The following is a 24,151-nucleotide window of genomic DNA, read 5'->3' as shown; positions in this document are numbered from 1 at the left end:
CAGTGAGTTTAGCCAGTTCTTTTTAAACACATGAACAATCAACCGTACGGAATTGGCTGTAATTCCCCACTTTTGTATCACTATAAATGATGTATCAGATACCATTGACTGTTTATCTGAGCAAAAGTTAAATGACCTTAATACTAGTAACAAAAGTTAGTATAAATACATTGCCTACAAAAATTATTATAATCCCCTGGGCTCAAAAGCAGTACAGTTCTATCAGAATCAGTGTTCACAACCTGTGTTCCATTTCCACAGGGTAAAAGAGAGCAGAGGTTTAAGGTGAATAAATCCTAACAATACAATGGAAAAGGAGGAGATAGCCTGGTGCAAGAGAAAGAACATGGAATTAGAAGTCAGTTGGACTTTGAATGTCAGAATCTTCAACAGTAAAATGAAGATAATAATACTAATTTTCATAATTATAGGAATGGGTAATAATGAATATAAAACTCTCTGACAAATTAACTACTTCATCAAAATTGGTTTTCTCTCTCTTCAATGCTTTTTGCTACCATTGGTCATGATATAATTCAAAGACACTGTCACCCTCCCTGATATTTAAAGGGAAATAAATCATTCTAGAACAATATTTTGGTGAACATAGAATTCATTATGATGGGGCTGGAGTGATAGCACAGTGGGTAGGGCATTTGCCTTGCATGTGGTCAACTCAGGTTCGATTCCCAGCATCCCATATGGGCCCGCAAGCACTGCCAGGAGTAATTCCTGAGTGCAGAGGCCAGGAGTAACCCCTGAGCATCGCTGGGTGTGACCCAAAAAGGAAAAAAATAGGAATTCATTGTGAGGAAATTTTGCCATTATCTTAGTTGGTTAGCATTATCTTATAGCTACTATCCCAGATAATATTTAGAAATAAAAATTCCAACAATCTGGCAACATTCCAAGGAGTTAGGCTTTTTCTCCAAGTACCCTTGTAAAATGTCCTTGTTCTGGAATTTAAAAAACAAACTTCAGGATTACTGATGTGTAGATTCACTTGTCTACTCTGTGTCTTAAGAGATTATTTCCTAAATCCTGAGCATAACCTTCCTTATATAATTATGTCCTCCAAATTTTGCAAATAGCCCGAACTTAATCATCAGCAATCTGGTCCTGCACCTTGATTCTTTTCCTCTTACCTCATCAGCCCAAATATAGTAGAATACAATGGTTTAATTTTTTATTTAATTTTACATCTACTCACCTTTAACTAAGCACGAGATGAACAAAACAAAAATTATACTTATAAAAACTAATGAAACATATGACTAATTTGAAGTGAATCATGCGGCTACTCAGCAAATCTGCTGAATTTCCCTTCTCCATTCATTGCCTAATTCTTAGATTCCATTTTATACCGATCTTCCCTCTCAGACCTTCTACACCTTCTCACTTTCTTTACCATGCTTACTAGCAATTGACCATCATGTTTCCCATTTTACTGAGAAAATAAGAACAATCAAATACTGTATATTTACTTTGTAAGGGAAAGAACATTTCCAGGACTCCTCCCCCAAATGGCTATATCACAATGCTTTAAATCATACTATGTGCTAAAATAGTATTTATGTTCCAAAAAAATGTTTTTAATATTCGAGGAAATAAATATTCATACAAGAATTATGAAAGATTTATGGTAATCAATTCAGATGCCTAAGTTAAAGCAAAACTAAGTCTAGTCTCCAAGCTCATTGTGGATTCTTACTATTTTTCTAAAGTTCTACAGTACATTTACTCACCTTAAAATGGTGAAAGATAATGTTTTTCAGTGATTGAAAACTATCCGAAACTATTAGCTTCATAGCAATAGTAATATGACTATCTAATGTTATAAATATTTTATTTCTATTGAATTTTTATACTATATGTATAGCTTATATAAATAATAGAAACTATTTTATATATATATTATATATATATAAAATTCACAGTCCTGCACAGCAGAACTTGGCAAGCTCCCCATGGCTTCGATATGCCAACAGTAACAAGTCTCACAATGGAGACATTACTGGTGCATGCTTGAGCAAATAGATGAACAATGGGAGGACAGTGCTACAGTGCTAAAATTCACAGTATGCATTATACAATACTTTTCAGGACTATGTTATGTATTTGAAAAGTAAGGAAGAATCTCAAAATAGAAGTCCACTTAAAGTAAATTCTTCCTCTAACAAAAAGGAATGCCCTGCCACAGAGGCTGGGTGGGATGGCGGGGATGGGGGGGGTGGGAGGGATACTGGGATCCGTGGTGGTGGGAAATGGGCACTGGTGGGGGGAATGGGTATTTGATCACTGTATAATTGAAACCCAAGCACAAAAATTTGTAAGTCTGCAACTGTACCTCATGATGTCTCACTAATAAAAATTTTTAAAAAATTTAAAAATAATAAAATAAATTCTTCCTCTACAGATTCTGGCACTAAAAAGAGATAATTTATTCTACTACTTTTTACAATGGTCTGCTTTATTATATAAATTTAAATCTATAGGTCTACTTAACCCATAGTTCAAAACTCAAGAAGTCTAATTTGTCTAGAGTTTATTCAAATATCATTTTTGTAAGAATGAATTATGCATTTAAAAGGCAATGTACCTTTAAAAATGTTTCAATTCTGATGTAAGGATACAGAGATGAGGAGAAGGAATAAGAAAGATAAAGGAAGAGACATTAATTTGAATACATAGAAGTCGACCGTACTCAGAAGTTTATAGTAAAGTAAAATAAAGGCCCTCCCTGATCGTCGATTTGCTTGAGCGGGCCCAGTAACGTCTCCATTGGAGACTTTGTTGTTACTGTGTCTGGCATATCGAATACTCTCGGTAGCTTGCCGGGCTCTCTGAGAGGGGCGGAGGAATCGAACTGGGGTCGGCCATGTTGGCCGCTTGTAAGGCGAACGCCCTACCCGCTGTGCTATCGCTCCAGAAGTTTATATCATAGTATTTTCATTAATAACATACTGTACTTTTCTTGACCACAACTCAAGTTTGCCATCAAATTTGTTAAAGAAAACAAAAAAAAAGAAATTACTTAACATATAGGCATCATTATGTCCATAAACCTATATAAAATATACTAGTACATCTTTAGGGGAAGAGTCTACAATATAAAAGCTTCTTACCCAGTCAGATTGACATTTAAATATAAAGGAAAGAGAAATTCATTTGAAGAATATGTTAAGTCAAAATAATATATCAACAATGCCTTTTATCTTTAACCATTTCACATTAAATTACAGTCAGCTACTCAGATTTTTTCATAGACTTTTCCTGTCTATTTGAAAAAGTTCCCTTCTATTCCAATTTTCTGAGTTTTTGCATGAATGTTTGTTGAGTTTTAGCAAATTCCTTTTCTATGCTAATTAATATAAGCATATGCTTTTTCTTCTTCACCTAAGGTAAAGAAGAATCTACCTTTATATAATAGATTACAGCAATTTTTTTTTCTTTTTGGGTCACACCCAGTGATGCACAGGGCTTACTCCTGGCTCATCCACTCAGGAATTACTCCTGATGGTGCTCGGGGGACCATATGGGATGCTGGGACTCAAACCCAGGCCAACTGCGTGCAAGGCAAATGCCCTACCCGCTGTGCTATCGCTCCAGCCCCTACAATAATTGTTTTTGTGTATTAAATTATCATTACATATTTAAAATAAATTTCACTTGGTCATTGAAATATTTTAATGAATCTCTTGACTGGATTTTTGCTGAGAATTTTTACACTTATGCTAGCTGGATTTGGCCTCTAATTTTCCATGCTTCTAATTATTTTTCTCTAGTTTTGGTATGAAGTTAGTACTGGCATAAAAGCAGAGTTTCCTTAACTATCATTTTCTGATCAAGTCAGTCTTTTGAGAAAAAAACACAAAACAAATCAGATAATCTATTCCTCCTGGTATAATTTCTAGTATTTTGTGTCTTTCAAGAATTTAGCCCATTTGAGGGCAATAGTACAGTGGGTAGAGCATTTGCCTTGCAAGCGGCCTATCTGGTTTCAATTCCTGGCTTCCCATATAGTCCCCTGAGCACCACCAGGAGTAATTCCTGACTGCAAAGCCAGAAGTAAGCCCTGAGCATTACTGGATATGATTCAAAAAATAAACAAAAACAACCCAAAGAATAATTTAGCCCATTTTCCTTATGTTATCAATTAACTGACTATAAATTTATTCAAAGTGATGGCACTTTTTTTCTTTTGATGTTGGTTAAATGTGTTTTTAACTTTTACCATGGTATGCTAGCTAGAGGTTTAATAACTTTATTTTTCAAAGAACAAGAGTTAGTTTATGGTGATTTTCTCTAAAGTTTTCCATGTATCTATTTCATTGAAGGTTTATTACTTCTTGACTTCATTTTGCTTGGCTAAAATTGTTCTCTTCTACTTTCCTAAGGTGAAGTCTAGGGTATAATTAGTTATATATCTTTGTTCCTTTCAAAATTTACTACTAATTTTATATTGTTTTTCCTTTTATCTGTAAATAAAAGGAAATGTTACACATAATGTTATACATTCCCTCTAGGCAATATTTTACTGTATCCTGAAAATTTTAAACTTCATTTTCATTGCAAAATACTTTTCTAATGTAAGACTACTTTGGCCAATAGGTTATTTGAATATATTAATTTCAGAATGTTTGGGGAGTGTCTAGCAATCTTATTGATTTCTTGTTAAATGCCACTGTTTTCTGAGAACATAATAACAAAATTTTTATTTTAAATATTTGTCAATGTACTTTAGGTGATCTGTCTAATGAATGTTCAATATAAGTCTGAACATGTTCTGCTGCTATTACCTTGATTTTTTAAAGGAGAATTTAACCTAAATAGTATTGGGAAACTATTCTATTTCAAAAAATTATTTAAAGTTATCTTAAAATTCTGAAATACTGGGTATCTGAGTAAAGACAGAGGAAGAGGTAGTAAAAGTATTCAAAAGTGAATACTTTATTAAATCTTGTAAACAATTTAACAATATATTTATTTTAAAATATATTTATTTATTTAATTTAATATATTTATTTATTTAAAATATATATATATTTTATATATAAACAATATATTTATTTTATGACCCAGCGATACCACTCCTGGGAATATATCCCAGAGAGGCAAAAATGTGTAGCCGAAGTGACACCTGCACTTGTTTGTTCATTGCAGCACTCTTTACAGTAGCCAGAAACTGGAAGAAACCTGAGTGCCCAAGAAGAGATGACTGGTTAAAGAAACTTTGGTACATCTACACAATGGAGTACTATGTAGCTCTTAGAAAAGATGAAGTCATGAAATTTACATACAAGTGGTACAATATGGAAAGTATCATGTTAAGCGAAATGAATCAGAAAGAGGGGGATAGACATAGAAAGATTGCATTCATCTGGGGGATATAAAATAACAAAATATGAGATTAATACCCAAGAATAGCTGAGATCAACACCAGGAGGATTACTCCATAGCTTAGAGGCCAGCCGGGTATTCTAGGGGAAAGGACAGTTCAGATAGAGAAGGGAGCACAAATGGAGGGTATTTGGAGGATCCTCCCAGGAGGGGAGATGCAGGTTGAAAGTAGACTGGACTGAACATGTTTGCCACTCAATGCCTCTTTTGCTGAACACAACACCCAAAAGGAGAGAGAGAACAAAAGGGAATGCCCTGCCACAGTGGCAGGGGGGGATGGGGGGATAGGGGGGGAAGGATATTATCCTGGTGGTGGAAAATGGGCACTGGTGGACGGATGGGTATTTGATCATGGTATGACCAAAATCGAAGCACAAAAATTTGTAAATCTACAATTGTACCTCATGGTGTTTCACTAATAAAAAAAAAGTATTCAAAAGTGAATACTTTATTAAATCTTGTAAACAATTTAACAATATATTTATTTTAAAAACATTCATAGATCATACTTTATACATTTTTCACACAGAGATATTTTTCTGTTGAAATTTGGTGTTAACCAGAAACTGAGCACTTATAATATCATTTATAAGAATTCATAGGTAAGTAATAATTATTTTATAAAAACTACATTTAAGGATATTTGAAATTCTTCATTTATAATATATAAATTTATATTTTAACATAATTGGATAGAATAAAATGAGAGTAAATTACAGAGAAAATTAATTACAGGGAATTAATATACATGGCAATGAATATTACTTTCTATAGCAATCTCTCTATATTTTATTGTAACTAACATTCCAGCCTGCATTTTGCCATCCACTCACTTGGTAACAAAATTATATTTCACATAACCTAGCAACATTTATTCAATAAGAATCTATAGTGACTGAATGAAGGATAAAAAGAAATAAAAATTTCTTTTTCTTTAGTTGAAAAAGAAATCAACTAAACAAGATTATCAATTCAATAAAATTCAATCAACTAATCAATTGCATTCAAACAAAACTTAATACAAAGTATCTCACAATTTATTATATGCTTTGTTTCTGAAGTTCACTGTTGAAATTTTCATTATATTCACTCTAAATTAATAAACTTGAGTCTATCTTACTATAAGTTAAAAAAATAATATTTCATCTTGCTATTTCTAGTCAAACATGGTTGAATACAAGTGACTCTAGACAATTATGAGCATGAATATGAAGTAAAAAGGGACAAACATAGTTCAGGGTGAGAGTGATAGTACAGCAAATAGTGAGTTAACCTTGCACTTGGAACCAGGTTCAATTCCCAGCATCACACATGGTCCATGAGATCTTCCAGGAGTGATCCCTGAGCAGAGAGCCAGGAATAAGCCCTGAGCACAGATAGGTGTGTTTTCCACCCAAAAAAAGGGTACACATAGTAAAGGTTTGTTTTCCAGTTTAACCAAATATTTTTTACTATAAAAATAATAGTAATACTACAACTGGTCTCATTCACCTGACCCTGAAGGCTTCACCGACATGGCAGCACTGAGAAGGATAAGAAAGGAGAGGCCGACAAAATCTCAAGGCCGACCTAGGCTGCCACAACGAAGGAAGACAAAAATGATTGTCTGTATTTTCAATGCACATACGCTAGCATCAGATGCATCCATCGAGGACCTGATGGTACAAGCGCGAATGATCAAGTACGACATCATTGGTCTGACCGAGACAAGAAGGCACGAATCTCACCATGCCATTTTCGACACTGGAGAAGAACTGTTCCTCGGAACATGCGATAAAAGAGGTGTTGGAGGCGGCGGTGTCCTTGTCAACACAAACTTGGCCAAGAGCATTGATTCATTCGAATGCCTAACAACCCAAATCGGACGTTTACATTTGAATAGATGTGGCTCACTGCCTGCAGTTTCTATCTTCTTTGTCTACGCACCAACATCTCATTATGATGAAAGAGAAATCGAGAAGTTCTACATGGAGCTAGAGAAGTTCTATAAAGAAGACCACCCCTTCTACAAGATCATTGTGGGTGATTTTAATGCCAAGATAGGACCAAGGAGATCCGCTGAAGAACTTCACATCGGGACCCATGGCCTAGAATGGAACGAACAGGGTGAGAGACTGTCTGAGTTCATCATGTCGACCAAGACCATTCATGGTAACTCACAGTTCCAGAAGGCAGAATCTAAACGATGGACATGAGAGTCTCCCGGTGGACGATTCCACAACGAAATAGACCACATCATATTCAATCGACGGTTTTGCCTGACTGATGTCGCTGTTGTCCCAAAATTTCGAACGGGATCGGACCACCGTCTCCTTCATGCAAAATTCTACTTCACAGAGCGGGGAGAAAGGGCTGCAAAGTTCAAAAAGAGAACTCCCAGAATGACCACCAACTGGGAACTCTTTGGTACTATTGCGGCAACATGGGAAGATGCCATTGTTGACAACATTGACGAGGAATATGATCGACTGCTTCAGCACCTCCATGAATGTGCGAGGAACACCAAGAGAGAGATAGCCACAAAAAATCGCCTATCTTCGAAAACTCTTGAGCTAATTCGGCAGCGTGGTTTGGCGCATGCCTCAGCAACCGCAAGCTAACGTCCGAGCTCGCAAAGCAGTGCAGAGATGCGATCAAGGAAGACCTCAAAGAGAGAAGAGCAGAAGTACTGGTAGATGCGGCAGAAGCCGGGAAAAGTATTCGTAATGCCCGCCTGTCCTTCGCCAACTATAAGACCAAGATGACTGCCCTCCGACGTCCTGATGGATCCATCACATCCTCCAGAACGGCAATGGAGAAGATTATCTATGACTTCTACTCAAATCTCTTCGATAGCCATGTCCACTTGCCGACATACCAAATTCCACAGGATGGATAAGTCGTTCCCAACGTTCTCCCTTCCAAAATCCAACACGCCATTTCGTCAGTAAAGAAACAAACAGCACCCGGCCCAGACAAGGTCAGACCTGAACACCTGAAGAACCTGCCGTCAGTACTCATCAATACACTGGCTCGGCTCTTCACTTGCTACCTGTCTGAATGCAAGGTTCCGTCCCAATGGAAAACCAGCAGGACCGTACTACTGTTCAAGAAGGGAGATATCCATGACATTGGCAACTATCGCCCGATCTGCCTATTGTCTGTCATTTACAAGTTGTTCATTCGAGTCATCCTAAATAGGATTGGCAGAACACTAGATGAAGGACAACCATGCAAGCAAGCAGGGTTCCGCAAAGGATTCAGCACCATCGACCATATCCACATGATAACCAAGCTCATTGAGGTTTCTCGGGAGTTTAAGATGCCGCTCTGTTTAACGTTCATTGATTTAAAGAAGGCCTTTGATTCTGTTGAGACGGAAGCGGTCATTGAAGCCCTAGCCAATCAGGGCATTCAAGCCCAATACATCAGGATCCTCCGTGAGCTCTATTGTGGATTCACTACCAGGATCTCACCATTCTACAAAGAAGTGATCGTTGATGTCAAGAGAGGGGTGCGGCAGGGTGATACCATTTCACCGAAACTCTTCAGTGCCACCCTCGAGAACATCATGCGATGACTGGAATGGGAAGGAATGGGAGTGAAGATAGATGATCGGCAACTACACCACCTCCGCTTTGCTGATGACATTGTTTTAATAACACCAAACATCAGCCAAGCGGCACAAATGCTGGCCGACTTTGACCATGAGTGTGGAAAGGTAGGACTACAGCTGAATCTCACGAAGACAATGTTTATGAGAAACAGCCTTGTTCCTGACGCCCCATTCGCTCTCAATGGAACGACCATCTCCGAATGCAACAGCTATGTGTACCTAGGTCGAGAGGTCAACATGACAAATGATCTGGCACCCGAGCTGCGCAGGAGGAAGAGAGCGGCTTGGAACGCCTTCAAGAACGTCGAAGAAATAGCTAAGAGGATGAAGAACCTCCGGTTCCAGGCACATCTCTTTGATTCCACTGTTCTTCCTGCATTAACATATGCCTCAGAGACCTGGGCCCCAGGCAAACAGGATGAGAATGCTATTCAGGTCTCCCAAAAGAAGAATAGAAAGAGCTATGCTTGGAATATCACGTTTCACTCAAATGAGAGAACGAATCTGGAGTTCTGACATCTGTCGACGATCAAGAATCAGGCACACTGTCTCATTTGCCAAGGTGTCGAAAATCAGATGGGCTGGTCACGTAATGAGATTTAAAGACGACCGTTGGACTAGAGCTGTTACTGATTGGATTCCACGGGATGTCAAAAGACCGCGTGCCGCCCACCTACCAGATGGTCAGACTTCTTCGTCAAGATCATGAACGATCGGTTTGAGGCCCTTCATGTTCCCGGAGCAAACAGATGCCATTGGGCTACACTAGCACGCGACAGGGACAAATGGAGACGTTACTGGCGCCCGCTCGAGCAAATCGACGACTAACGGGAAGTTAAGTGATTTAAGTGATTAAGTGATAAAAATAATAAAATTGAAGTAAATCTAATTTTTAGTAATTCCTTTAAAATTTACCTTTTGTAGAATCATCTTCTATTGGCTGCTTGAACAATGTAATATCCTTGAAAGTGCATAGGAACAAGACCACTTTTTCATGCTCATTTCTTATTGGTGCAATTTGCATATAAAACCAAACAGGAGTTCCTGTAAGAGAAAGGACATAAGTGTGAGGAAGTCACAGTAATAATTTAATCTCCAGACTTCTTTCTTCCTTAACTGCCAACCGCTATGCCAAGAATTAGCAGCAAAGCACCAGCATTTATTCTGCTGAAAGGAATCCAAAGAAATTTTAGTTTTGTAGCAACCAGAGTTGCTCAAAACTAAATAAAATATTACTCAACCCAAAATGTGAAAAACTGAAATTAAAGCAGAGGATATCATTCCATAATACAGCAGCATGCACGCAACATCTTTAAGGATGTGTCTCTATACTACCACCGCTCTCGCCAATGTCATTTTAACAGTTTCACCAAATCTCACCACTCCTACATGCTTCCCTCTACTTGTTGTTTTGGTATCCCCAACTGCCTTCCATAGAAATACCAGGTCTAGTAAGAGTCTTAGAACATCTGAATTGTTGTTTCTAACTGAAAGCTCTTTCTCTAACAATTAGACAGAAGTGTATGATAGTTCTATAGCTTAACTGTATTTCATCATTGGAGCAAGAAGATATGACGTATATGGGATATCAAAGCTCTCCCTCAGGCCTTTGAGGAAAGGGGGAAGCATGTCCACTGTAACATGTTCTTCACACAGTGGGTCCTGTAGACTCCAGAGGACTGACAGTTCCAAATGTTTAAAAGTCCAGATTTGGGCAAATCAAGGACAGATATTATGTAATATATTAAATAGTTAAAGACACAAGAAATACCTTCGATGTTATCATTATTCATTGAACACTAAAGAAATGTACCATCAGAATTAAAAAGAAACTTTCCATCATATTCCTCACAAATAGTAGTATCATAAAGCCTCACTCAAAAACACATAAATTTTTCCCAAGTTTGGAATTTGAACAATCAATCGACGAACAGGATGATCGTGATCGTGATAGTGGAATTTGAAGAATGAGATGGGGACTATTAATAACTTCTAGGTGAGAGCTGATTATCTTTAGTACACTTGAGTAGAAATGAAATAAGAAGCATCACTATACAGGTAGCCAAAAAAATTCACTGGATAATTTCACCATAAAGGGGAATTTTCTATTTAGGCAAAATTAGGTAATTTGTTTACTGGGTTCAAGAAGTCAGAGAATTAAAGAAAAGAGATTTCTGTAAGAGTAATCAGTTCTGACAACCAAGATTTTCCAACCCTCGGGGCTATGACAAGACATAGTCCTTTTCAAAAGGATTTCCAGAAGAGACAGGCCTGGTTTCAAAAACCATCACACTATTTCCCAGAGAGGCTTGTTCTTTGTTTTTCTATTTCTTATTTTACACCGTGTTACTGAATGATGTGCTCACTTTTACAAATCACCAGACCCAGACGCTTACAGACACATGACCTACAGCTGTTCCAGCACAGCGAGCTTGAGGCACCAGGGTCAAAAGCAGAGAAAGGGGCATTAAAAATCAGTTGTTTTCCAAGGTCTAGTAGAAATCTAACAGAAAGAGATGATGTTACATTTCATACCTCCCTATCAAAAGAGCAACTTTTCACATTTTGGCACAGAGTCAAGGCTGTTTTCAAAATTGCTTTCAGATATCAGGTAGATATTTTTCCAAGCTGAGCCACAGACTCAATTCCACAGGTTGACTGGCATTTGTCCAGTGATTTCTAAAATATACTTAATCTAGATTTAGGATTTGGGGCAACAGGAAGTCAAGGAAAATTAAACAAACTAGAAACTCAAAAGGAATGTTCTGACATTGATTATTTAGCATACCCTTGATTATCACAGTTCTGTCTTTGTTTAAAACTATTTTATTGTATTTTATTTTTATGGACATAGCATTATTACAACAAATAAATTTCAGATGTGCATTTCTGAAAATGACTAAATACGTGCTACACTAAATTCACCACTGAGAGCTCAGTTCTCCTTCACCACATATTTGTCCCTTCTATACAGATTTACAACTCCCATTTCCTCTTCCTTCTGGTAAGTAATAATTGGTCTAAAACCTCACTATGCTTTATTTTGCTCATTTGCTACCTTTTTTATAGATAACGCATATCAGTGAAAACACATGTTTATATACTTCTTGGACTTATTTTACTAAACATAAAATCCTCAAGGTCCATCAGTGTTGCTGCAAATGTCAGGACATCATCATTTTAATAATTAAATTGCATTCCATTGTGTATATATGCCACATCTTCTTTATCCAAAATTTGTCAACGGGCATTTAAGTTCATTTGAGTTCTTGGCTACTGTGAATATTACTGCATTAAACATGGCAGTGCAGACATCTTTCTGAATTAGTGGGTTTTTTAAATTTTGTTTTAAGTATACTCAGAAGTGGAATGACTGAATCATACTGAATTTCTATTTTTAATTTTTGAGAAATTTCTAAACTGCTTTATCATCATTATCCCAATTTACAACCAAACTAACAACTCTTCAGTAGTTACTTCTTATCCTTTGGATAATAACTTAGTTTGCATTTCACTAATAATAATAGAAGATGAGCATCTTTCCATCTGCCTATTTTCCACACATATGTCTTGACTGGAGAAATGCCTATACATACTCTGCCTAGTTTCAAAACAGAATTTTTATTTTTTAATTGTTTTATAAATTCTTGATATCTCTTGGATATTAACCTTTTATCAGATGTATACTGTGCAAATATCTTCCCTTGTTCAGTAGGATACCAGAAAGAGGTATTTAAAATCATCCTCCTGAACTACTGTTTTTATTTCCCATTAGTAGAAATAGTCCACTTGTTAATCATATCAATAGACCTGAAGAATGGAGACTGAAAATTGAAGTGTCAATTGTTACACATGTTGAATCAAATACAGCAATTCTCCATTTGCAAAATGGTATTTACCCTAGTTATTTAAATAGAAATATTGAGAGGCATTCAGATATTCCTAAAACAGTTTTCTATAGAAATATGAATTTTTCTTTTTCACATTTAAGAATCCAGAGAACATACTTTATTGCTGATATTAAAATTTAAAATTAACTTAGCTATTTAGAAGATTTTAAAGCCACATTTAAATATATTGGCACTTGATTATAATAAGTGCATAAAATCTATTCTTCATATTAAAGAGTAAAAAAATCCCACTGCAGTTCAACTTAGAAAAGAAATACAAATTTCAATTTTAGTGGTATGGCCCACGTCTCCTGTTGCCTGTAATCATATGTAGATACAGATATATCTAAAGAGAACTAGAGGTGCTGGAGCGATAGCACAGCGGGTAGGGCATTTGCCTTGCACGCAACTGACCCAGGTTCAATTTCCAGCATCCCATATGGTGCCCTGAGCACCGCCAGGAGTGATTCCTGCATGAGTACAGAGCCAGGAGTAACCCCTGTGCATTGCCAGGTGTGACCCCAAAAATCCAAAATATAAATAAATAAGTAAATAAATAAAATAAAAAGAACTAGAAAAGTATGAACAGAAGCAAGATAATTATTTCAATTCATTAAAATATAGCAAAATACCTAAGATACAAGGAAGTGAACTTTTGAAAATGTAAAACTCAAGCTATTTCTAACATGATATAAAAGATACAAATAGGGGTGTGTAGAGCACATAACTTTGCAGGTATAAAGCCTGTGGTTTAATCTCTGGAGCTCCATGTCCCCCTCAATTGTCATCAGTGCCAGGATTTGCCCTAAGATCCCTGAATACTCTTGGGAGTACAAGCACAATAAAGAACAAAATATAGAACGATTTATATTAAGACATTTTTTAAGAAACAGAAGAACTTGACTTTGTCACTATAAAACCAAGGAAAGAGGGCCCCCTTCCACAGTTGCCACCATGTTGACTCAGATACTGACTGTTCTAGTGATTCTTGACTAAATACCTCAGAAGTTGTACACAAAAGAGCTAAAATTCAGGGAAACACTCATCCCCACAGCTAAAGACTCCAGGGCACCCCTGAAGTGGCTAGCTCAGTATTCACCCAGCAGAAGCCCAGGCAGCCACACCTCTATCCCATTGTTACAGCTGCACCAAGGATTAACTGCACCATTTCACGAATATTCTCTGCAGACACACCAAACTGCAAATAATTTCAGATACCCCAGTGCCCAGGCTGACAACTCTCAGAGGTAGAGTGAGCAGCCTTCCTAACACTGTCACATTTCCACAAGCCTGGCAGCCACGCCCAACTCCCACAGCCGCTGCCATGTCAACCCATCGTCCCAAGTCTCTGGATCACGTGGTGCCTCCTAATTCCTCAATACTTACATTCTAGTAGAAGCATACAAAATTAGATGGGAAAGTAACATAGAAGCCAACTAAACTCAACAAGCAAAAACAATACACAAAAAGCTCAACTCGCACAAACAGCTTAATAAATACTTAGTAAAGTACTGAAAAAACCCATGATCAAATATAACAATTTTCACAGAAAAAAATGATTTTATGCTTATTGATTTTAATATTAGTGCTTTATTATCTACTCTATTTCAACTGTATAATTGTATCAACAGCTGTGGCTTTTTTATGATAAAATCAATTTAAAAAGTATTTATAAAGGGAAACAAAACCATTGAATTCATTTAAAAAAATTTTAAACAATAAAATCCAAGAAAGATGTATTTATAATGATTAGATTTAAGAGTGAGGAATGACCTTTACCATGATATATTCTTAAATTATTTGCTATATTTGAGACACCTACCTAAGACATTCAAGAAGGTGCAACCTTACATGGAAAGTTAAGTTAAACAGAATGGCAATTAAGGCTTTTGCATTGCATGTGCTGACCAGGGGTTGATATCCAGAACCGAATATGGTCCCTTGAGCACCACTGAAAGTAATCCCTGAGCACTGATCCAGGAGTAAACTCAAGCATCACTACACAAAAACCAAAAATAATATAGAGAAAGGGAGTATCTACTATAAGTTATCAATGGATATTTAGATCTGATCAAAAGATGCCCAAAATCATTGTCTGGTAGAAGACAGAGCTGATTACACTGAATGGATTAGTTCCTAGATGACAAGTCAATCAAAGCTTGATTATGACTGAAAAGAGAAATAATTTTTCCCCTTGGTTCTAAAATTAAAGGCAAGATGTTAAAACATTACTTGAGGCAAGTACCTATGAAATACAGATGTCCTTTCAAAAAAAGGGCACTATAATAAAGCAGTGCCTATGATCACTTTGATCTCTAACCGTGTATTAATAAAGATAAATCTAAGCTCAAATCCACATGCTCCATAGAGAATACATTTAGTAAAATGGAGAGGATAAAGAATGATCCACAAGTTCCAACAAGCACTTAATGTAGAACAGTGTTCTTGACTGTTTAGTAGTCATCAGTTTACCCAAGAATAGTAATTGGTTTTATTATCAACTACCATTAACTCTAAACAAAATTGATCTAACTTCAGAAGAACCTGTTCATTATTTTTTATAGTTCTGGGAAATTAACAAAAGAAAATTAAAGTAAGTCAACATTCAAAAGACATTCATTACAGAGGAGACTTGAGAGATAAGTATACTGGTTGAGTTTTCATCTGTTGGTATTTTCCTGCAAGCAGATGGAAAGGCCATTCATGAAGTAACGTGATTACATTATGGAACTATTACTGCTAACAAATTACATCCTAGAAAATAGCTCACACTGATCAATATAAATTCACAAGATGCAAGTGATGCATTTTTATAGAATGAGTGCTTTCCCTTGCTTCTCACACAAATAAGTAGGAACCTAGCAAAAGACCATATTGGTAACTATTCACCTTAAGTGGGTACCATGGCACAGGTCATATATATATTATATAAAAGTAATCATAATAACCTTTCATTTTAACCAAAATAAGAATATTTTTTGTCATTTTCAGTTTCTGTCACATAACAAACGGTCTTTACTATGACTATTACTAAAAAGTTTGTACTTTTCTGATACCCCAAAAAGTCACATTTTAAAAGTAATACATTTTTCCAGTCCTCATAAGTTTACTTTTAATAAGCAGAATAAATTATGTTTTTTGTTTGTTTTTTGAGGGTTTTTTTGTTTGTTTTGGGGGGGTTGTTTTTGTTTTTGTTTTTGTTTTGCTTTTTGGATCACACTCGGCAATGCACAGGGGTTAATCCTGGATCATTCACTCAGGAATCACTCCTTGCAGTGCTCGGGAGACCATATGGGATTCTGGGAATAGAACACGGGTCAACCACATACAAGGCAAATGCCCTACCCACTGTGCTATTGCTCCAGGCCCAGAAGAATGAATTGTTAATTTCTATAGTTTCATCAGTACTTTCTGCCACTATCAAGAGAAGAAGCAACAAAATTTTCATAGTTTCTCAGCTATAATGAATCAAAACAAAATATTAGTTTCCCTTCTTACTGGTACTTTAGATACCTACTGTTTTTTTTGTACAGGAGAACTTCAAAACAGTTTGACTCATAATTGTCAAAAGTCTGCCTGACTTTTTCAATGGTCTTCTTGTCAGTCAATTCACCATACATAAAACTGGAAGAAAAAAAAAACAATTTAATTTAATGGTGTGTTGCTTTACAAGTGCAACATAAAATGATATAGTGTATTCATTTGACTAAGTATTCAACTATAGTAACAAAATATAATATTTTCCCATAGAATAAATTAAAAACATAAACCATGCTTTAAACATGAACGTTAGATATTTTAGTAAAAGTGAGCTTGAACAATAACTCCAGAGAGACAAAATGAGAGAGAAAATACAGTTTTCAGTACAGTATTGAAAACACACAAATTTTAGATTCTGTGATTTAAACACTACTTTTCCAGCAATCATCTCAAATTTCAGTTATCATAGTATATTAACTGAAATAACTGTGTGAAATATTAACTTTGTTGTTAGTTCTTCAGTCTACAAACCACTAGTAAATATGATCAATGGGTAATCACCTTACTACTCCTAAAGTCTATCAGTATTGGATATTAGCAATCAGTAGCTTTTCCTAAACAGTAGTAACAGTGTAAATATAACTCTGTTTTAAGTTCCCATGACATTTCACAAACATAAATAATCTAAAACAGTAATCGGCTATAAAAGATTACAGTCCACCAAAGAGATAAAAAAGATAACTCTGAAAATCAAATTTAAATTGAACATAAACAAAGTTATAGAAGACAGAAGACTGTGGGCATATTGACACATGTCACTTAAGATACCCTGTGCAGGTAGAGAAAGCTAATAATGAATGGTATTTTCAACACAAATCAGGAAGGCTATTGTAATCAAGTATCAAAGTTTCCCAGAAAATATCTCAGTATATAAGAACAAAAACTTCACCTCAAAGAAGACTGAGAGATATTCCATAATAATGAAGGAGAAGAAATAAAAATCTTATATCATAAGCATTTTCTAAGACATATTACAAATACTCTCTTAATGTCATATTATAAGGAAACACATATTATTCAAAAGATCAAAAATTTTAATAAATAATTAATTACCCTTATTTCTAGGGCTGGAGCTATAGCATAGCGGGTAGGGCGTTCGCCTTACAAGTGGCCAACATGGCCGACCCGAGTTCGATTCCTCCGCCCCTCTCGGAGAGCCTGGCAAGCTACCAAGAGTATTCGATATGCCAAACACAGTAACAACAAAGTCTCCAATGGAGACGTTACTGGGTCCGCTCGAGCAAATCGACGATCAACGGGAGGGCCTTTACCTTTACCTTACCCTTATTTCTAATATTCTAAATCATAGTACAACTAAATAGATGTTGCTGTACTATTATTTTCACTTCTCAGCATTTAAAACTATTGTAGGAAGAATTTTAATGTTTTTACATTGTTAATATTTACAGAACAATTATAATTTTTTATTGGGTGTTAAGATCGACTTTATATCATTTTGAACTTGAATACTTTTATGCTCTCACACTATAAGAAAATACGAAAATTTTATAAAAAATATAATGTATCAGAATTCCTATCATTTATAAAGATTTTCTTAAGATACATAAGAACATGGAAGGTAACAAATTAAAGGAACCATAGATGATTGGAGGGTCATATAATACAGATTAGACAATGGGAACAAAAATCATGAGAACTGGCAACACACCACTTGAGAGGGCTGTGAGGGGCATGGAAGGACATGAAAGAGGCAATGTCTATGATGGAGAGCAGTGTTCATTTGGGAGTAGTGCTAAAAGGTGGTCACATGTTATGTATGAAACCCTATCAGCAACAGCACTAAAAATCATAGTGCAAAAATTTATTTTCAAATGAGAGCGGTGTGCAATTGGTGAAGGGAAGTAGACACTGGTGAAGAGATAAGTGCTAAAACTTTTATGCCTGAAACTCAATCATGAATGACTTTGTAACTTCACATTAACTAAACTTAAAAATTAACTCTAGCACTGTAGCACTGTCCTCCCATTGTTCATCAATTTGCTCGAGTGGGCCCAGGAACTAATTTTTTAAAAATAACCAGAGAACAGTGCTACAGTGCAGTGCTTTAAAAAACAAAAAAGAATTAAATTCTATATTTCCCTGAAAATTTCATAATTATGATGATTTATATGGGCTGGAGCGATAGCACAGCGGGTAGGGCGTTCGCCTTACAAGCGGCCAACATGGCCGACCCGAGTTCGATTCCTCCGCCCCTCTCGGAGAGCCCGGCAAGCTACCGAGAGTATTCGATATGCCAGACACAGTAACAACAAAGTCTCCATTGGAGACGTTACTGGGCCCGCTCGAGCAAATCGACGATCAACGGGAGGGCCTTTACCTTTACCTTTTTTTATTTTTTCTAAAAGAAGCTCATCCAAAGTCTACAAATTCATATACAAAAAACTTAGCCAAGCACTCATCTCAAAAATTAGTCCTGATTCTGTCATAATTATATCTGGCTTTAGATACATAGTTCTACTAAGTGGTATCGTTTTGCAGGTCATAGGTGACCAAAATTATTTGGTCTTAACAACCCCCTTTTTAGAAAAAATAAATTACTTGGAATTCCTATAGAAATATACTTTCTTTAAGTGAACAAAGTGCTCCCAATAGTACCCAAGACTACTCCCATCCCCTTGATCACAAAGGGACGGGCAGAAGGGAGCATATTATCCACTTTGAGAAACACTAGCCTAGACCATTGTCTACTAGGAAAGAATATCTACTACTTCTAGAGACCTTGATTAAGTTTTTGAAGGGTCAAGAATTTCTTTGCCATTAAAATTTCTTTCTTATTTCTTATGAGTTAGTATATTGGCCAGAGGCAAACACAAGTATGAGAAATAATGAAGTCTATATAATTTTAGGGGTCTTATTTAAGGGAAAGAATTTTGAAATTTTACAGCAAAATCTTGGCTAAGGGTCTTAAAAATATGCACCAAAATTAGAGTCCCTAAAGATTAAGAAATTTTCTAAAATCTTAATAATTCCTTGAAAACCTTACCCTAATGTTTAAGTCCAGAAAAGTTACAGCGTGCAAAGCATAGAGAATAAGCAGGGGCAGAACAGTGATAATTATAACTGGAAATTATAGAAAAACTCAGACCCATATTATAGTAACACTATTTTAAAAAAACAGAATTTTAGAAACAGAAATAAAATAAATGAGAATTGAGAAATCCACATTCTGAATTTTCAATCTCAATACTAATTTTATAGAAAAATTTTTCTAATCATAATCACTATAGTAAAATAGTAAAGTAAGTAAAGTAAAGGCCCTCCCGTTGATCATCGATTTGCTCGAGCGGGCCCAGTAACGTCTCCATTGGAGACTTTGTTGTTACTGTGTCTGGCATATCGAATACTCTCGGTAGCTTGCTGGGCTCTCCGAAGTAAAATATAGTAAGTATAGTAAATATAAAATATAGTAAGTATAGTAAAATAAGCAACAGAATCTCAGAATAAGCACCAAACTCTAATTCCAACATCTTAGAGATAAACTAACACACGATGCAGAAGGCCTTATCTGAAAAATGATATTGAAAAAATATTGTTTTTGCCAAAGCCTGGAATTCCAATCATGGGCTTTATGAAAATCTCTAAGGTATTGCAGTTAAATTATAAAATTATAATTTTTCAATTAAAGAATAGAAAGGCATGTTCTCTCCCCAACATAAATACAAAGCACTATTACTTTAATACTCAATACATTTTCAAACAGATGAACTTTTTATTTATTTTTATTTTTTATAAAGTTGTTCCTGATGATTTATTACATTCAATATTCCAACACCAATGCTACCACCATTACACCTTCCCACTGCCATCCTTTCCAATTTCTCCAACCACAACCCAAGCCTGCCCCAATAGCAAGCCCTAAATAATTTATTTTATATTACTTGTTATGAGTAATTGAAAAATAATCCAAAAAAGGTTTTCTTAGAAGAAAGTGTGTGAAGATTGTTTTATCTTACCCTGGAGTCATTTAAAAGATTACTAACATGTTGTTACACATTAAGCCTCCGTGTTAGTATTTTCTTAATCAAGATTGGTTATCTTCTACTTTACATGCCATTGAATGTGGTGTGGTACTCCTTGAGATGTTGTTCTAGGAACTCTAAAATTTTGAATGGGGTGATACAGCTGGAGTTAAATTTTTAACTGGGTGGTGACTTTGGGGTCCAGAGGTATCTCTATAGCTTGTTGTTCTCTTTCAAGATATTTTATGAGTCTCTAGAGCACAGCCTCGTAATGAGCTTATATGGTGCCAAAGTCAATTTATGGGCATGACTGCCAGGTTCTCAAAAGAATAGGGAAATGGAGGGAGGTAGTACATCTCCAACTCTGTGAGAGCCTGAAGATGTCAACCACAAAACCCACATACCTGAGGTTTTTTGATATGCCAGACACAGTAACAATAAAGTCTCCAATGGAGACGTTACTGGGCCCGCTCGAGCAAATCGACGATCAACGGGAGGGCCTTTACCTTTACCTTTTTTTTTTTTTAACAAATTCATTTCTGGATGAGGATCCTCCCAACCTGTGGAGTTGGGCTTTGAGTATGGTGGTGATTGGAGCGTGAGGTTATTGACTGCTGAGGCTCTGTTTGGGCAGATGATGGGCACAACTGCCCCCCGCACCCTCCTTCCAGGGTGCCCCAAATGAGATTCAACCTTGGCACAGGGTCCAGAAGCATCTCTGCCCAGGTAAACTTTTTTAAGAGCCCTAATCAACTATTGCTTTTAGCCTAAAGACTCTTTAATAAAAAGGAAAACATCCTTAAAAGATAAGGGCAATTAACCTAACTAAATGTTTGTACTAATGGTAAAAAGAAGAAAACACCATTTTACTCCTATTACTAAATGTCAGTTTATATGGTTCAATAAAACGAAATTCAATATTCACAATTGGCCAACAATAACAAAAGAAAAAAAAAGTTAAAAAGAAAGCATCTGTGACAAAATAGAACACTAGGATAAGAAATGTAAAAAAATATTTTCTTAATAAGATTTTAAAAATAAGTTAAAACTCAAAGAATTTTGAAATTGATAAAAAAACTTACTTAACAAGAAATACAGCTGACCTTCTGCTTGCTGCTCCACCACTCCAGCGAGGCTTGCCTCCAGCTGACATCACTGGGCCTGCTCCAGAACAGGAGGTAGAGCCCCTCCCTTCCAGCTAGGTCCCAGCAGCGTCGACACCTGACCTGAGCCATATTCAGAGCCCATATGACAGCTCCTGAAGCTGTGATAGATCTACTCAAAAAAATTACATGCTGCTCACAGATATGCTTTCTGTCAATTGATAAGGATGGGCAGAAAAGAGAGAGTAACCTTGAGTCTAATCTCTCAGTTTCTCCCAGAGAATTTAATTAACAAAGACTTAGCCCAAACACAGCCAAAATACTAGAAAACCAATGAGGAAAAAAATGTAGAAACCCACCAAGTTCAGTGAGCAGAAACAGTATCACGGAACACATAAACAACACCAACTAGCTCATTGTAAGTCCTCAATGTCTTTAATGACCCTATGATGACGATGTTCAATGAGCTCAAAGAATTGATGACACAGGTAATCACAAAGCACAGGACAGTATGAGTTGAAATGAAGAAAACTACTACGATGAGCTATAAAAAACTGGCAGGAAACAGAAAAGTCAGAAATTAATCTGAAAGTAAATGAATAGCATGCCAGGGAACTGAGTACAAGAGGAAAATGAGAATCACTAGAGTCTCTGAAGAAAAGGATGGCAAATATATCAGAACAATAGTTAAAGAAACCATCAATAAGAATTTTCCCGAGTTAAGGAAGACAGGCATTGATATACAAGAGAGTCAGAAGGTCCCAGTGAATATAGACCTGACAACAAAACCTCCAAGACACATTATGCTAGAAATGACAAAATGCAAAAATAGAGAGACAGAATATTAAAAGTAGCAAGATCAAAAAAAGGAACACGTATATAAAGGAAAATCAATAGAATGTACAGCAAGCCTATACAAAATGAAACTACAAGCTAACAGAGAATGGAAAGATAGAATACAAAACTCAACAAAATGAGCACTTTACCAAGAATATCTAGCTATACTATGATTTTTATTTTAAGGAACAGTAGAGTTTCAGGGACACTTAGAAAATTCATAGCCTTGAAATAAAGATTAAAAGAAGCATGAAACAAGCACCTTTAATGGACAAGAGAAACTTCCCAATATGTGGGACTGAATATGACATTAATGATGCACATGGTTTTCATTTACTAGATGAAGGAAGATTGAAAGCATCTAACAATCACTCATCAACAAACTAATTGTTTTCTGATCATTCTATTTGCCATTTCTTTAAGTTTCATTGGAGCAAGTAACAATAAATAAATTTGCTGCATGCCAGCAAAGAGGGCATGGTGGGGACTGGGGGGAAGCCTGGAAACACTGGTGGATTAAAGGGTTCATTGATGGTGGAACTGGTGTTGGAACATTGTATGTCTGAAACAGCTGTATTATAAACAACTTTGAAAATCACGGTGTCTTTAAAAAAATTTTAAAAAGAAATACAAGTCTGATTAAGCTAAAATTCTAAAGGGTAAATAAAAATAAGCAATCTTAAATTATAAAAAATTTCATAACCATTAATTTACTTTAGCCTTCCCAATTTTAGCATCACCTGTTCTACAAAAATGTTGATTCTAGATTATTACACTCTAAATACTTTTTCAAATTATATTTTAAATCTTATTGTTTTTCACTCACATTTTTAATTTTAAGTGTTCTTTTGATACTTAATAGTAAGGACAGACAGACATTCATTCGAAAAAGGAATCCTAAAAAACACAAAATATATATAAATCATGTTTTTTGCCAATCTATGTTATTCTATTAAAGATTAGCAATGTTCCTAAACTAACACCCCACAAACCTTTAGTGACCTAAAAGAAAAATAGCATCTAGAGGTCTATATTCACAAACTGGAAAATGTTTCATCACACAAACTACACAGATTTACTTAATGCAACTGCAAAATATAGCCTCCAGCTCTGAATAAGTCACAAAAAGCAAACCATCACAAAAGTTAATAAAGCACAAACTGAAATGTTTAGAAGATAATGAAATGGAGAAGATAATAAAGAGGAGATTCAGAAATAATAAAAAATAGATAACACTTAGATTTCAAAATCTGAAAGATGCTATACTTCAAATAAAATCATTGCTTTGCACAGAGGTTTGTAAACAAGAAATTTCATGACCCACTAATATGTGTGGTTTTAAAGTACTTAGAGTCATAAAGAAATATGCATGATGCGTAGCTATTAGAAACTATGAATAGCACTGGATATCTCTGAAACACCCAACACTTGCTCTGAGTTCCAAGTGAGAGACACTAGCCAAGTGGAACTAATTTGTTGGCATCCATCTCTGATAGCATCAGACAATTTCATGTTAATCAAACTGCGTCTGAAATAAATTTCACAGTGTCTCAAGATCACTGCTTCAATGTCTATTGTGTTGGCTAAGATTCCTAATGAAACATTTTCTACAAATAATTTTTTATTTAGGCACCATAATTTATGATTGTGTCCATATTAGAGTTTTGGCATACATTATTCAAATAGGGATCCCACCACCAATGTCAACTTCACTTCTCCAACAAACATCTCCAAACTCCCTCCTACACTACATCCTTCCTCCTTAATAGTCACTTTTTTAGATAAGTTAGTTTGGGGTCTTCAAGA

At 35.8% G+C, this 24,151-nt stretch overlaps 1 protein-coding gene across 1 annotated transcript in view; it reads right to left on the bottom strand.

Moving 5' to 3' along the window:
• Positions 1-24,151, bottom strand: part of KCNH5 (potassium voltage-gated channel subfamily H member 5) — a 391,167-nt gene that overhangs the window by 314,081 nt on the left and 52,935 nt on the right. Inside the window, exons 3-4 of the mRNA XM_056134093.1 lie at positions 16,403-16,509; positions 9,911-10,039 (exon numbers count right to left, since the gene is read on the bottom strand). Coding sequence (XP_055990068.1) covers positions 9,911-10,039; positions 16,403-16,509 — 236 coding nt within the window. The remainder of the gene's footprint in view (positions 1-9,910; positions 10,040-16,402; positions 16,510-24,151) is intronic.

The sequence above is a fragment of the Sorex fumeus genome, unplaced genomic scaffold (genome assembly GCF_029834395.1).
Source record: "Sorex fumeus unplaced genomic scaffold, SorFum_2.1 ptg000098l, whole genome shotgun sequence".
Taxonomy (NCBI): domain Eukaryota; kingdom Metazoa; phylum Chordata; class Mammalia; order Eulipotyphla; family Soricidae; genus Sorex; species Sorex fumeus.
Note: the sequence above shows the minus strand (reverse complement) of the source record. Positions and strands in the feature narration are given on the sequence as shown.